This window comes from Triturus cristatus, chromosome 7 (assembly GCF_964204655.1).
Source record: "Triturus cristatus chromosome 7, aTriCri1.1, whole genome shotgun sequence".
In the NCBI taxonomy this organism is placed as follows: Eukaryota; Metazoa; Chordata; class Amphibia; order Caudata; family Salamandridae; genus Triturus; species Triturus cristatus.
The window spans coordinates 684,163,086-684,178,514 of record NC_140590.1 but is presented as its reverse complement, the minus strand read 5'-3'; the positions used below and the strand labels follow the sequence as shown (position 1 = coordinate 684,178,514).

Below are 15,429 nucleotides of genomic sequence, written 5' to 3'. Positions count from 1 at the left end.
GTGTAGGTAAGTGCCTCTTTTGGACATGGTTAGCCCCCACATTTTGCCAGGAAAATTATGCCATTGCGACTCCAAGTACACAAGTCCCTGCCAACCAGGTCCCCTGTGCCAGAAGCTCTTTCCCTTAACTGTACCTTTTGTTTCCCAATTGGCACAACTTCAGTACCCCATGTAAGTCGCTAGTAAATGATACCCCTGGTACCTAGGTCATTGTGGGTCCCCTCACCAATACCATGCACACTGCCAATGCAGACTGCGTGCCTTGGTGCAGACCAAACCGAAGAGTCGACATGACACACATCCCTGTGTGCCATGCCCACAAACACTGCATGGGAAATAGGTAAGACACCCCTATAACAGGCCTTATAGTTCTAAGGCAGGGTGCACACCTTAGGTGTATCTCTTGTGAGTGCATAGCTGCATGAGCAGATATGATCCTGCAATATCCATGTCGAATCTTGGATATTGTAAGTGAACAGGGAAGCTAAAGAGAGTACATGGGCTGGACACTTGTCAATACGAGTTCCCCAGCTCCATAATAGCTTCACTTTGTGATGAGATGTTTGATACCAAACATCTTGTCTTAATAAAACTGCCTGATTCCAGTGTCAGATTCATTAATAATTTTACACAGAGGACCCCTTAGAGGGGTCCCCTGAAACCTACCAACTCTTAGTGTGGTCACCAACTGGTCTAAGCCAGCCTGTCACCACCAGAGTTCTGACCTCATGGGGTGGGTGTCTGCATGCTCAGAGGTCGAGAACAATGCCTGCCCTGAGCAGAAATGCTCACTCCTCCCCTTGGTCAGGAAGAGCCATTTGTGGCAGGAAGCTTGCTACCTTTAAAACATGACCCCATCCTCTCCTGATCGAAGGAGAAGCCCCCCTGTCCTCACCCCCTCTTGGTGGGAAGACAGGTGGGAAAATTAAGAAAGAGTAGGAGATGTGCCCCCCTCTGCCAACTCCACCCCTCAGGGCCTGGAGGTGAGGTGAAGTAAATTTTTCAGTGCTCACCATCTTGAAGATGATGGGACTTCTCCAATCAGGGCTAGGGCTATGTCCCCCCTCCCACTGGAGGTTGACATAATAGAGAGTATAGACACCACATGTAAGGGGACCATTGGCCACTACCTGTCACTTCCTTGTAAACACCTCTAAATTTAGTATTTAGGTGGCATCCCCCGACCCTGAAACTAATATTCATGCACACAAGAAAAAGACAAATGAAGAAACGCTGTTGGAATGAGAACTGCAGATCTTCTGGTGGACTTTGGGTGCAAACTCCTGCCTGCCACCACAGAACTTGACAATTCCCATCCTCCAGATCACTATGTAACTCTCTTGAGATAGAGGAGCTATCTCCCTGCGGCCGCAGGTCTAAATCACAGCAAAGTCCAGTCCAGCGTCATCCAGCTCCCAAGCTCAACCAATGTCTCAGAGTACCAACAAAAGGTACACTTGCTCTGGAGGTTCAGCTCATCCTCCACACCAAGTCTTAAGGCCCCAGGACCAACTGGAGCTGAAATGCACGAATACCTGGGGTACTGGACCTCCAGTTGCAAATACCTACTAAACTGTGTCCAAGCGAACTCCAACTTTACAGCGAACCATGATCTGACGAGGGATATCGGGACTCAGGAGACCCACCTCAGCAGACTTGGTGAACTTTGAACACCATGGCCTAAGGATGAGGTTTTCTGCAGAAAGATGTTTTGCAAGACACTTCTATTAAAGGTGGTACAGTCTTGTGTTTCTCCCTCTAAAAAACTAAATGTAGCAGGTTTTTTCATGCATATTATTTAAAATGTCGGCAACTTAATGACATTCACAAAGTTGATAGTCTTTTAAACTAAACGTCACAAAGTTAGCATAGATGTACAAGGATAGCTTTGACCTCCGATGATTGTAATACTTCTACATTGTCCAGAGCCCTGCCTTCTATCAAAAGAGCATTAAAAACGCTGGACCTTGGTTTGGATATTGAGTCCCTGCACAGTAGTGATAACTGAATTCTGGAGCCCTAGATACATGCTGCTTGTATAACTGATTCCAGAGCAAGAACACAGCAAGTTAATAGTCCACTTTCTCTTTGTTGATAGGGGTTCAAATAGTCGGAATAATATAAAAATTAAATATGAGATCTACAAGTTGCTAAGACGTTACAAATATAGGCCTTTATTATTGTACTTCTGAACACATTATGTCCTCTTGTAAAAAGAAAGATTAAAAGATAGCACCCTCCCCCCGTTTACATTATGGACATTATGAGCCCAATTAATAAAGATGCAGACCCCTCTAAAAATAACCAAGGGGACACATTTCCCTTTGTCTGTCTACCCACTTCCCCAAACAGCCTCCTCATATTTATGTAACTGAAACTAACACAAGTATGTTTTATTCCTACAGACAATGTTCCGACAAATGACGCTTCTGTGCAAGTCAGCGGGCCTGCTGTCTCAAAACGCACCACACATGCCGTCTCTGATTCAGAAGGTACTATGAATTCTTTAGTGGATTTTTTTAATGTACTGCAATATCAAGTTAGAGATGCTGCACAGGCAATTCTTAGCTTTCATTGATAATTGGGCAGTGCCAGATTGTAGCTAGAAAGAGAGGTATTCTCTAGAGGCAACCCTACATAACTTCAGGGTTTCAGGAAGAACTCCAAGGAGAGACCAGTTGAGATTATGTTGCATCATAATGAAGGCATAATTCACATGGTTGTCCTTCCAGATGAGTCTTTTGTCTCTAAAAGTGCATAGAACAAAGTGACTCACATAGATAGACTTGCAGACATGTATGATGTGAATTAATGTATTGGGAGTCCTGGATAATCCATATTAGTGTTAGTTACCTCACACTGAAAGACAGTGTGCATGAGGTTGCTAAGTAATCAAGAAGGAAATTAAGACTCATTGCTCATTCGTTGATTACCATGCAAAGACGCGCATCCACAGTGCTGTTTTTGCCATATTTGTGATGGTGGTCTTGTCCAGAAATGTATGGGCAAAGTTATGTACAATTAAAGGAGTTATTCACTTTCCAAGTTGTGAGCGAATGAACGATTTAGTTTACAAATGATTTTGTTGGTGTAGACATTTTAGTATGTGGCAGTGGCAAAAATTTGGGGATTTTCCAATAAAACAATAAATAAAAAGACATATGATACAGGGCCAGTTGCAGCATGCGCCTCTCTTGGTGACTAAGATGTGCAAGCACCTTCAGTGTCCTCTTGAACTGGAGCTGCACACACCCATCCTCCATTACTGCCATTAGTGGGCTTCTCATCCTTTACCAGGACTAAAGTATACAATCACAATAATATTTTCAAAAATAAAGACATGACATGCTTAACCTAGCGAATTTGAACTTTTCTTGATCCACAATGGTGAATTTGTTCTTAAGTATTACACTTAAAAAATGATTTTCTGTCTTCAGCAGATTTGCTCAAGGATCAGAAACTCACAATGAAAGTGGTGGACATTCCAGATGTTGATAAGCTGTTTTCTGATATTGCTGATACATTCAACGAACAACGGGAGCATCATTTAATGATGGGGGACTCCATCAGGGAGCTTCAGGCAGTGTGCAACTGTGCTGCCAACAGTAGCCTGAAAAGCTGTATTGAAAAGTTGCAAATGGACAATGGTAAGTGGGCGGAACAACGTGGATAGAAAACTGGGTTTTCTCTGTACTTGGGTTTCCAAGTTTGGTGGGAATATCTGGTGCAGACACCATCCTCTCATCCACATTGTCATGCGACAATGTAGAGCACCCCAACAATACTCCAACTTAGGAAAAAGTTGAAGACACACCTCTTTAAAGAACACTATTTGAAATTAAATGAAATTGCAATTTATAAAGCGCTCTACTACACATAGGTGTCTATCAATCAGGGAAGTGTAATCAACCAATCAATCAATCAGTGAATTGTAAGCAGGCTACTCACCCGTGAGGGTCTCAAGGTGCTAAGGGGGGGGGGGATCCGCAGATCTGTTTAGCCGAAGAGCCAGGTCTTGAGGGTCTTCCTGCAGGTGTTCAGGGAGGGGGCATGTCTGATGTCTGTAGGTAGCTTGTTCCAGGTCTTGGCTGCAATGTGAGAGAAGGGGGGCCATGTAGATGTTGAAGAGGGTGGGGCTCAGGGATGAACCCTGTGGGACACCGCAGGTGTTTTTCGTGGGTTCGGAGAGGAAGGGTGGGAGTCTGATCCTTTGGCTTCTGCCGGTGAGAAATGATTGGATCCAGTCATGGGCTGTTCCATGTATGCCTGCGTCGTGTAGTCTGGCAACTAGTGTGCGGTGGAAGACAGTGTCGAAGGCCGTTGATAGGTTGACTTAGGATGAGGGCTGCAGAGTGGCCTTGGTGCAGGAGGGTGCGGATGTCATCTGTGGCGGCGAGTAGGGATGTCTCTGTGCTGTGGTTGCTTCGGAATCCGGATTGGGACGGGTCAAGGATGGCGTTCTCTTCAATGAATCATATCAGTTTCCTGTTGACTGTTTTCTCTGCAACTTTGGCTGCGAGGGGGAGGAGCGAGATGGGCTGATAGTTCTTGAGGTCAGTGGGGTTAGCTGTGGGCTTCTTGTCTGACTTCTGCGTGCTTCCAGTCGCCTGGGAAGGTGCCTGTTTTGAAGGTGGTGTTGATGGTGCGTTGTAGTTCGGGTGCATTGGTGGCCGCGGCTCTGTGGTAGATGTGAGTGGGGCAGGGGTTGGTGGGGGCCCCCGAGTGGTTGCTTTTCATGGTTGAGGCAGTGTCTTTGGCCGTGATCGGTGTCCAGTTGGAGATGGTGGATTAACTCGTGTTTCTGGGGGCAGGGGGCCGTCTCTGGCGCCTGTTGGATAGTCAATGAAGTTGTTGTAGAGGTTTTTGATCTTGAGGTTGAAATAGGTTTCAAGCTTGTCACAGTGGTCTTGTGATGGGGTGATGTCTGTGGCTTCGCTGCGTGGGCTGGTGAATTCTTGAATGACACTGAAAAGTTCCTTGGAGTTAGTGGAGTTGGCCAGGATTTTGTTGTGGATGAAGTTCCTCTTGGTTGCTCTGATCTGGTTGTGATAGTCCATCATGGCGTCCCTGTAGGTGGTGTGGTTTTCGGTGTCTTGGTGTTTCTCCAGTTCTTCTCCACGCGTATGCAGGTGCGTCTGGCTTCTTGGAGAGCGGTGGTGAACCAAGCGGCTTTCCTGGGGTGTTGTCTGTCTGGGTTGCGTAGCGGGGCGAGCTCGTCTGCGCAGTCGGAGATCCAGCTGTGGCGTTCTCTGACTACGTCGTTTGCGTCGGGTGCCCAGGTGTGGTTGTCTCGGGTGAGGGTGGAGTTAAGTTGCTCATCGGTAACCTTGCTCCAGTTTCTTTGTGATGGGCGTGGGGCTGGTTTGGGTGCCTTGGGTTTGTTGATGGCGAAGTGTACCCAGTGGTGGTCGGTCCATGGCGGCTGCATTGTGTGACTGAATTGGACGCTGTTTCCTGCCATGAAGATGGGGTCGAGGGTGTGTCCTGCTCTGTGGGTCAGTGTGTTGACCAGTTGTTTAATTCCGATGTGGGCAAGGTTGTCATGAAGGATAGTGGAATTGAGGTCGCTGGGGTTGTTTAGGTGGAAGTTCAGGTCTCCAATGAGTATGTAGTTTGTTGAGGCGATGGCGTGGGGTGCGTTGAAGTTGGTGATGGTGGTGGCGAAGGGTGTTTGGGGGCTGGGGGGTCTGTAGATGAGGGTTCCTGTGTCTAGGCACATTTCACAGTGTATTAACCACACCCTTCTGGTTCCAGAACTAAGCTACCTCTCCTATCACTCATTGACTGTACGCTTGTATTTTACCCGGTTCAGTACTTTTCTGCCTTATGGGCTAGGTATGTGGTGCTCACACACCACATGCATATATAGATTCATACATGCGATCTGCTGGGGATTTAATCTGTGAAAATAAGGTGATTGCCATACTGTACAAATCAAATATACAGTATATCTTACTTAATCGTAGGATTTTAAGGTGGGGAAGGAAGGGCTATACTACTGAGTTGAAGATTTCTTTTACAGCCCTTGTGATCAGTGGTTGATTCAGATTTCTCAGTCATCGAGGCATTTACTTTCACTTTTCATAGTTTATTCTGAAAATTGCCATTTGCAGTCTTTGGATCTGCACAGATCTGAGAACAGTGAACCCCGTTTAGCCATCCCCCTTAGCCCTTGGTATGTGCCTGCTGGTGGCTGTCAATTTGATATTGATGACCACAGGGAAGCTCTTCTCCCTGAAGAGATACAAAGAACATCTATAGCCATGAAGCCAACCCCGTATTTGCTTTTTTATTTATCCTCAATTCTGTAACCTTAGACTTATCAACACAAATATTGATGCAATCTCAATTTTCTCACAATTTTATTGACACTTTTGGTGCACTTAACTATTCGAAAATGAAACCTCAATTGAGCAGCCAGGAAGATAGCTTCATTGATTCACCACCGGCTGCTGAGAACACCGTTCAATTTCCACATCACATGTTGGAATCCAGGTTACTCCACTTAACCATTCAAGCCTCCGAAGTCAATACTTTGAATAGGGCATAAAACAAATTATTTAAAGCACCTGAAGGGTTCCTAGTAGAGACTATAAAATGCCATGTTATTATTGTATGTTTCTATTCCTGTTAACATCTACTACTGAGTAGATGTTCATGCAATGTTAACCCCCAAGTTAGTTGGAACTACTAGGACACCTCATGTTCTATGTCCGCATTCAAAACATTGGAGATAGCACAAAATGTAAAAAAAAAAATCATAGGCTCCTAACATGCCTGTAAAAGCAAACCAAGTAGAATGAATCAAGGCATTTTCCCAACAATGTATCCCAGAATCACTGAGTTGAGGAACACCTTCCTCCTCAAGTGCATGTATCACCTTGTTCTTTCCAGTTGATTAAATAATATGGATGGGAGAAAATACAGACTGTTATGGTTTGGTAAAAATCAACATGTACAAGTCACTGTTTAGCAGTGGAAATGATGTTGCTGCATGTTGAATGATGGGCATATTTGAGTGTCATCCCAATATGAATAGTACAACAAACTAGGAGACCCATGAAAATAATAAGCATAGTCTGGGACAGGGATGTTCCCCATTGGGCCGCCCAAAAAGCAGCTCTGTTTGTGGAGTTCTGAGGTTCTCCAATACCTGTTTTGTAGAAAATATTTATGTCGGCCCTGGTTTCCCACAAACTATTTTATCATCTATCAAATTGGTCAATAAAAAGAAGTGGTCCATGATCCCAAAAGGTGGGGACAGATCTAAAAGAAACAGCATGCACATTTTAACATCAGAAGCCACACAAATAGATATCCATGGTGTACCTGCTGCATCATTAAAGCTGTCAAATATTTCAAAAAGCTGTTGTCACAGTTAATCTCGAGTAATAATTAGGCCTGGATGTGATTTTAATTAGGCCAGAGTTATGGGATAATTTTGGTAATTCTGCTTTACTCTTTGAAGCGGAATTGGAGATAATAACGTAATTAAGCATGCTTGTGTAATTTGGAGGAAGAAATCCTACCATAAGAGCACATTTAATAAGTGTGAGCAGCTGCATGTGCTGCTATTCGTGTTCTGTTTTATTTCGCACTATTTATTTAACACAAAAACCATTTTCACATCCATTTTGGTCGAAAGAGTGCATTTTGCTCTAAGAAACTACCGTTAAATATTTGGGCGAAAATCCTACCCCAAGTGCACATTTAGCGAGCGTCAACGGCTGCTCTAGTGAATTTAGAGTTATGTCTTAGCTCAAATGCATACTGCAAAAATAGTGCTAGATGCAGAAATACTCTTCCTGTGTAATCTATCAGATTTTGTAATTTTTCGTGATTAGGCTACGGAATTACAAGAATTATGCTCACCACTAGTATAAATCTGGTCTTAATTTATGGATGGAGGTGTGGAATTCATCTACCAAAAATCGTCTCCGGTCTTTGATAGGAGTTGCATCTAAAGAGGTTTTATTTAACTTGAAATGAGATGTGGGGGTGGAGTAGCTATCAAAATCAAATCCTGATCTAGTCAGTGAAATTGTTATAGTCTCCTTGACAGATAAAGCAAAATCCCATTGTGAATTGAAGCAAGGTCATATTCGTCGATTCAAGTAAGGACCTCTGCTTTTTCAGTCACACACTTGAACATCCCAAATGAGATCCTTTTTATCTTTTTTGCTCTGGATGTTTCTTTTGATTTGGTCTAAAAGAGGTCATCTAACAACAACTTTGTGTCCAGTCAGTCCAAGATAATAATATGGTCAGGTTTTTAATCTCGTATGTTGCTCCAGTTACTGCAACTAGCCTGAACTCAGTGGCCAAAAAACAGGTTTTACCCCAATAGATGTTTAGATTTGACTCCAAAATGAGTTTAAACCCCCACCTTGGGACCTAGTAGCCTAAAACACAATACCATTTTTCAACAGTAGATATGATTGTATGGTTTATTCAAACAAATAAATGAAAGACTACCTTCCAGCCATGCTCTACATATTTGGACATGGGTGATGGTGACCCCAACTAAAGAATATACACATAAGCTTGCCAGTTAGCAAAAACACCTACAGTATACTGCATTGGTCAGTTAACAAACACTCAAAAGACATTAATGCAATTTGAAATCCAATTGTCTTGGTTAGTAGTGATGTTGGGCCTGAGTGTTATGAGTTATGGATAGAATGTGCATCAGGTTGCAGAAGGCAGGTTTTTAGAGCAGTCTTTAAAAGAGGAAAGGTAATAGGTACGTTATTCCATTTGTTTGGAGAACAAGGAGCACATGTGCGCCCGTGCCTGATCTTAAAGATCTTCAGAGTATGAATCTTAGTTTCCAAGAAACATGGTGCCACTTAGTTTTAGTGCAGAGGATTCATGGAATTAAAGGATTGGAATCTAGAAGCCGGAGGGGCAGTTTGGATGTTCTCTGTGTTGACGAGTAAGATCTACTGCTGATGTTGTCAGAATGATGCTGAAAAATTAGTGTTGGTATTCATACAGTGTTTTTGATTCCGCAGACATGCTTCAGGATTGGTGCTGCTATGAGTCAATGGATGGTAGTTTGGGGAGATCGAAAACAGGTTGTGTGGTGAAGTTAATAACCTTATCTACAGATGAGAAAATATAGTGTGTTGAGATGAATAAAATATTTAACAATAATCAATTTTGCTCAGGACTAGTAAATTGATATGTTCCATTGTGATGTGGAATGGATGTTAATTGTGGATTTTTTGTACATTGCATTATATGATATGTTTCTGCTGTTGCAGACTAATGTTTTCAGATGTGAACAAGGGCTTAATAATATGCAGACTTTGATGCAGTTGGGAGGATGTGAGAAAATCAGCCAGGAATAATAAGAGGTCCTCTATTAAATGTGGAGATATTGATGTGGGTAAATACTTCTGTTTGGCTTTTGGTTCAGCATCAGCGAACAGAAAGTCGTCCAGTGGCACACACATAGTTGGCAGCATGAAAGGCAGAAGTAGAGTTTGGAGGATGTGCAAAGGGATTGGGAATGGTCAGCCTAGATAGGAGAAGCTAAATGGGTAAACTAGTTACCAAGAGTGTTAGATTGTAGTAGGTGAGCCTGAGTTGAGCTTTGAAGATTGACTAAAGTTAGCGGAGAAAGTGAAGAGTGAGAGGATCATCAAATGGATATGGAATGGTCAGAAAGATAGAAGGTGAACCACTCTTGATCCATGCCAGTGATGCCAAGTGGGTGAGTGTTGTGAGTAAAATGCCGCAGGGAGGAGAAAGACTCAGATTTGGGGGAGTAGGAAGGCAATTCAAGATGAGTGACAATCATAAAGTTGAACACTTGAGTGAGGACATACTTGGTTGAGTGGAGAAAATGGAACCTTAACAGAGAGGATTTTGTATGCAATAAGCGATAGTGAGTGAGATGGTTTACCTGAAGGTTTTCAAGCATCTAAGAGTAAATTGTGGCTAAGAGACAGGGTGATAGTTGAAGTGGGAGGCAGGAAAACAGACATTTTGAGCAGGACAAGACAAGAGAAGGGAGTAATTTATTAAGAAGATTAGATAAAACAGAACCTGTATCATCAAGAATTGTGGACTTTTTAGGTAAATGAATTATTTTGGGGCTGTGAGATTCAATTTTATTAAGCCATGTGACGTGGATATTAGGAGTAGGGTCAGTTTGTTATGCACCTGATCTAAATAAATATGGAACCCATAACTCAGATGCTCAGAAACAGCTGGTGCGTGGAGGAACTGATCATAATGTTTCCTAGAACGCAGTGGGCATCAGTCACTCAGTCCTTAGAGTGCAGAGCGGTGTTCAGAGACACAAATAACATGGGTACACATCACTCATATTTACAAGGGGAACAAGTCACTCAGTTTGCATGGTACCAGAATGAACTGGGACACTAACTGGTCAGTTTTGTGGGAGAACGTGGTGCTGAAATGTGTCATTCTTTAACGTTTTCTGGCTGAAGGGTGCCTAGGGCCACCAATTACTCAGTACATGGTAGAATGGAATACAGGGACCCTGATTATTCAGAAACTCTTACTGCGGGACATCTTGTTTTATCAGTTTTCCACCAAATATTCTTAGTGTGCCATTATCTACAGGTGCAGCAATTTCTCAAATTAGCAGTGTGAAGAGACATACAGGACAACATCCAGAGATCCAGGCACCAAGTTCTCTAGTTGTGGGGGGGGGTATGCAGGGTCACCCATCACTCAGTTTGCTGAGTACCAGGGTCAAAAAGTAACTGACAATTAAAGAGAATTGACGACACTGACGTTTATGTAGTATTACACAAGGGATATGAGGGGCAAATCTAGACTCTTACACTCTGCAGTACTTATGGCTTTAAATTCTGTTGAGCAGTGGAGATCAGCTGCCTGCTTTGTGTAAAGTATTGGGAGGAATCAAATACATGATGGCGGAGGCAGAACCTTAGAGAGATTGTTATATCATCCTAGGGGCCTTCTCTCTTGTGGATGCTAATGGGGATTTAGAGGGGCAGCAAGGTGGCGAGACAGTGGACCTGGAGAGCTCCCTACCACAAGCCTATGTCTGACCTTAGCTAGTGTACTACTCCACAGTGCAGCTGGCTTTAAATGGAAATCATCATGGAGCGCAGCAAATGGGCACCTGTCTTTCTCAGTGTGTGGGGAGAATCACATTCCATAGTGAGTCTGATGAGTCTCTTTGCAGTTTCCTGACCACTTTCTGGTGCCATGGGACTTCAAGATGAGAGTGAGATGGTGAGGTAGTGGACTTTGAGGGGCAAGACTCCTCCAATAATATATTTCTCATCGACTAATGAGTTTCTCTGTTGCACTGCTGGCTTTAAAGGCTGATGTGCAGTGAATTGAGGCAAATAATTGGACCCTGCTTGAAGTGGCTGGTTAGATGCTGAATAGAATGTATGATTGCAGTCCTAGTTGGCGAATGCAGGTCCTTCTGACCAGGGGTCGTACTATCCCAGGTTTCTGCAACCCTACGTCAATGGACAGATCATTCCGTGAGCAAATTGTAAATGTGTAGTGCATGGTATACCTCGTGTGAACGTAGTATTGATGGTGTCTATGTATATGGCTGATAAAAGTAACAGAGTGATAGGGTAAACACACATGATTTACTCCACTCTTAATTTTCACAAACCAGGGGCAGGACAAATGATACAAACACTAATGCAGGGCATAGGGATAATTGGTACTTATTGCTCATTGCGTGCATGCCAGACTTCTGTCTTCCTTCTAATACACTTCATGGATGCAGTTCTCTCCACACTACTTCCTCTCATCAGATTGCTGGAAACATCACAGGATTTAAGATGCACCATGATGACTTGTTTTATCAGACCCTTTCACCAACACTCTCTGTATGCCACTATGTATATGCTATTACATTTCCAGTAGTCAGGCTAGAAGGGATTCCCTTTTCTCCTTCTCTGATGTGCTTGTTTCTTTGCAGATATTAACCCCTTCCATGCGGGGCGGATTCCCCCGCTGTGCTGACCGTTACCTGCGCGGGCGTGGTCATGACGGAACGGTTCCGTCATGAGCACAGCTCAACCGACGCTCATGACGGAACCGTTCCGTCATGAGCGTCGAAGGGGTTAAGCCTTTCTCAGCAGGAGTCTTCGGCATATGTAAACACAGCCATAGGTAGCAGGTACCCCAGGCGTGTACCTTCACATTAAATGACTCATGACCTGTTCAGTAACTGCATTGATAACATCTTTATTGACATCTGAAATTACATATTTGGTAACAACACTGTGCGTAGGGAGAGTGGGAGCTATAGTTCATTTAGGGCACAAGTTATAGTTACTTGAGATAGCTATAACTGGTGAAGTTCAATGATTTTGTTAGTTTAATACATGTTTTAACTGAAAATTTCAACTAGACATAAAGTCCCTTTAACCTTTGGCTTTTGCAGTGATATGTATATATGTGTATGTATATGTATGTGTGTGTGTGTGTGTGAGTGTGTGTGTGTATATATATATGTGTGTATATATATATATGTATGTATATTCACTGAAAAAACCATAGGTTTCACACATGTTATAGTTAGCGGAAATTTTACTGATAAAAAACCAATGAAATTCCCCCGTTATAGTTAGAGCAGGCAACTATAACTCACGCGACCGCAATCCTCTGCTGATGCTAATACTGTATTTAGACACTTATTTGCCCATGTCTTCTTCCATACATTTTTAGCTATACATATATTACAAATATTTTTTTTTCATAAAGGCACATATGTCATCAGCAGAAGATTGCGGTCGTGTGAGTTATAGTTGCCTGCTCTAACTATAACGGGGGAATTTCATTGGTTTTTTATCAGTAAAATTTCCGCTAACTATAACATGTGTGAAACCTATGGTTTTTTCAGTGAATTTGCAAGGTTTTTTAAATGCTAATTCCTAACTATAACGTGTGTGAAACCTATGGTTTTTTCAGTGAATTTGTACGTTTTTTTAAATGCTAAGTTACTTTACGCCATTCGTGGCGTGCGCGCCCACTTAACGCAGTTCGTTCCGTGCGCGCACGGTGCGCTTCGCGCACCGTGCGCGCACAGTGAGCACGCGGTGCGCTTCGCGCACCGCGCGCCCACTTTACGCAGTTAGTGCCGTGCACGCACGGTGGGCACGCGGTGCGATGACAAAGCAAGAAAGCACGTCAACAAATCTGTTTCTGCTTTCCTCCGTGACTATGGTATGGGTGCCATTTACCACAACAACTTGCGTTATGACATGCAAGACATTTATAGAGGAGATGGTGTGCACTTCAATGATGAAGGGAACAGAGTCTTCCTCTTGAACCTTAGACTCTGCATCGGTACTTACTTGTAGGTACCACTAAAAAATCATTTCATAAACACAACGGCTCTTTTTAGAGCCCCCTAATATCTAAACACTTAAATCTGATTTTCGTTTTTTTTTTTTTTTTCTACCGTACGCTTACCGTAAGCTTACCGTACGCGTACCCCGTGATTTTTTTTAAAATCAATAAATGTTTTTTTTTTACTTTTCTGTCCTTCTTTGACCCCCTTACAAATGTTAGGGGGTCTGTAACTCTCCTCATTGCCCCCTTTCCTTGTTTTCACTCTTTTTTTTTCAGAGTGAAATACACAAAATGGCGGCCGCCGCTTCCTGGTTTCGGCCGATTCGAATGTTTACTAAGATCTAAGAGCCAATCAGAATCGCGCTCGCGCACGCCACCGTACGCTTACCGTAAGCGTACGGTAAGCGTACCGTAAGCGGGCTCAGATATATATATTGATTTAAAGGCTATTTTCTCAGAATCTACTGAACAGATTTACACCAAACCTACAAAAGGCACTTCCTTGACCTAGGGACTACCTCTCTGCCAAATTTTGAGTAATTCTGTTCAGCCGTTCGGGCTGTAGCTCGTTCTAAAGGTCCTATGGAAAAATGCATGGGAAAAACGCGTTTTGGGACCCCCCTTTTATCTCAGCCCCCGCTTGACGGATCCCCCCGAGACTTTCAGGGTAGGAGCGGAGCGTAGCGCCCCACCTATTTTGAGAAATTCGCGAGGATTCGTCGACCGGCGCCAAAGTTATTCAAAATAGAATGTTGAGGTTTTCCTATGGAAACGTGGTCCTAACTATAACTACCTACTGGCGACCGCCAGTAGGTAATATATGTATGTATATATACATGTGTATATATACGTGTGTGTGTGTGTGTGTGTATATATATATATATATATATATATATATATTACCTACTGGTGGTCGCCAGGAGGTAGTTATAGTTAGGACCAAGTTTCCATAGGAAGAGCATTTTAATGGTTTGCTTATAACTTTGGCGTCGTTTGATGAATCTTCATGACATTTTCCAAACTAATTCTTTGTTCATATCAGCTCCTATGTTGAAAGTTTGGGGATGATTCATCAAGGGGGTGCCGAGAAAAAAGGGGGGTCTATGTTAATTTCCATAGCAAACTTTAGACCAGGCTACAGGTCTAACGGGTGAACGGAATTACCCCAAAATTGGCAAGGGGAATGGGCTTGGTCTAGAAAGCACGCTTTTGTTTATTTGGTGTGAATCCGTTCAGTAGTTTTGGAGAAAAATTGAAATTTACAGATATTGAAATTTGGGAATTCTGACATCTGATTGGCTGAGGCGATACGAGCACAAGCTTGCTGCTTATTGGCTGCTAACGGTGCAAGCAGTTGCAACTAGGAAGTGTTGGCAGCCATTTTGTGATTCTGTTGAAGCAAGTAAGGGGAAAAAAAGGCGAAAAGAGTAGGAAAGAGGAGGGTAGGAGTGCTTTGAGCTCTGTGGGGTGGTTAGGGTGTGCTGTACAGGGAGTGTGAAGCGATGTATTCACCCCTACCGGTGTGAAAGTGCTGTTTTGCCCAGAGTGAGATGGTGCTGAGGTGAGATGCCGGTACACTCGGGGATGAAACCGTGAGCTGATTGCTGTAAACTGATGTGCTGTGGGTGCTGTAGCATACTGGCCACTGTAGCATAGCTGTGCAAGTGGTGTTAGTATGGTTTTAGACTATAGCGGGAGTGGGAAGCAAACTACTCACCCCTACCGCTCTGAAGACTGAAATGGAGTGTTTTAGCAAGCAGGAATAAAGAAATAATCGTGAAGAATATAATGCAGAATGTTGCAATGCCACAAAGGCAAATGGTGAAATCAGGTTTTTTTAAGAAAGTGGCTGTGCGGGATAAAGCAATGGAGTCTGCATGTTATATAAAAAGTGTCATTATTTAAGTGCCATAAATGGACCCACTGGTGCAAGAGCTAAGGCATCCAGCTGAGGCAAACTTCAACCGCTTCTGCTATATTCAAACCTAAGCTCCTGCATCAGTCAATTCCATATTACATGTTACAGTTCCATGTGACATAAACAATACCTATTAGATATGAATGACTGTAAATTGTTGAATGAAAATAAAGGTAGGATAC

General features: G+C 43.2%; 1 protein-coding gene across 2 annotated transcripts in view; it reads left to right on the top strand.

Annotated features, from left to right (window-relative positions):
- Positions 1–15,429, top strand: part of LOC146810339 (uncharacterized) — an 83,177-nt gene that overhangs the window by 27,013 nt on the left and 40,735 nt on the right. Inside the window, exons 3-4 of one of the 2 annotated variants that reach the window (XM_085617331.1) lie at positions 2,406–2,492; positions 3,438–3,647. In XM_085617331.1, coding sequence (XP_085473457.1) covers positions 2,406–2,492; positions 3,438–3,647 — 297 coding nt within the window. The remainder of the gene's footprint in view (positions 1–2,405; positions 2,493–3,437; positions 3,648–15,429) is intronic. The other variant, XM_085617332.1, reaches the window with a different exon arrangement.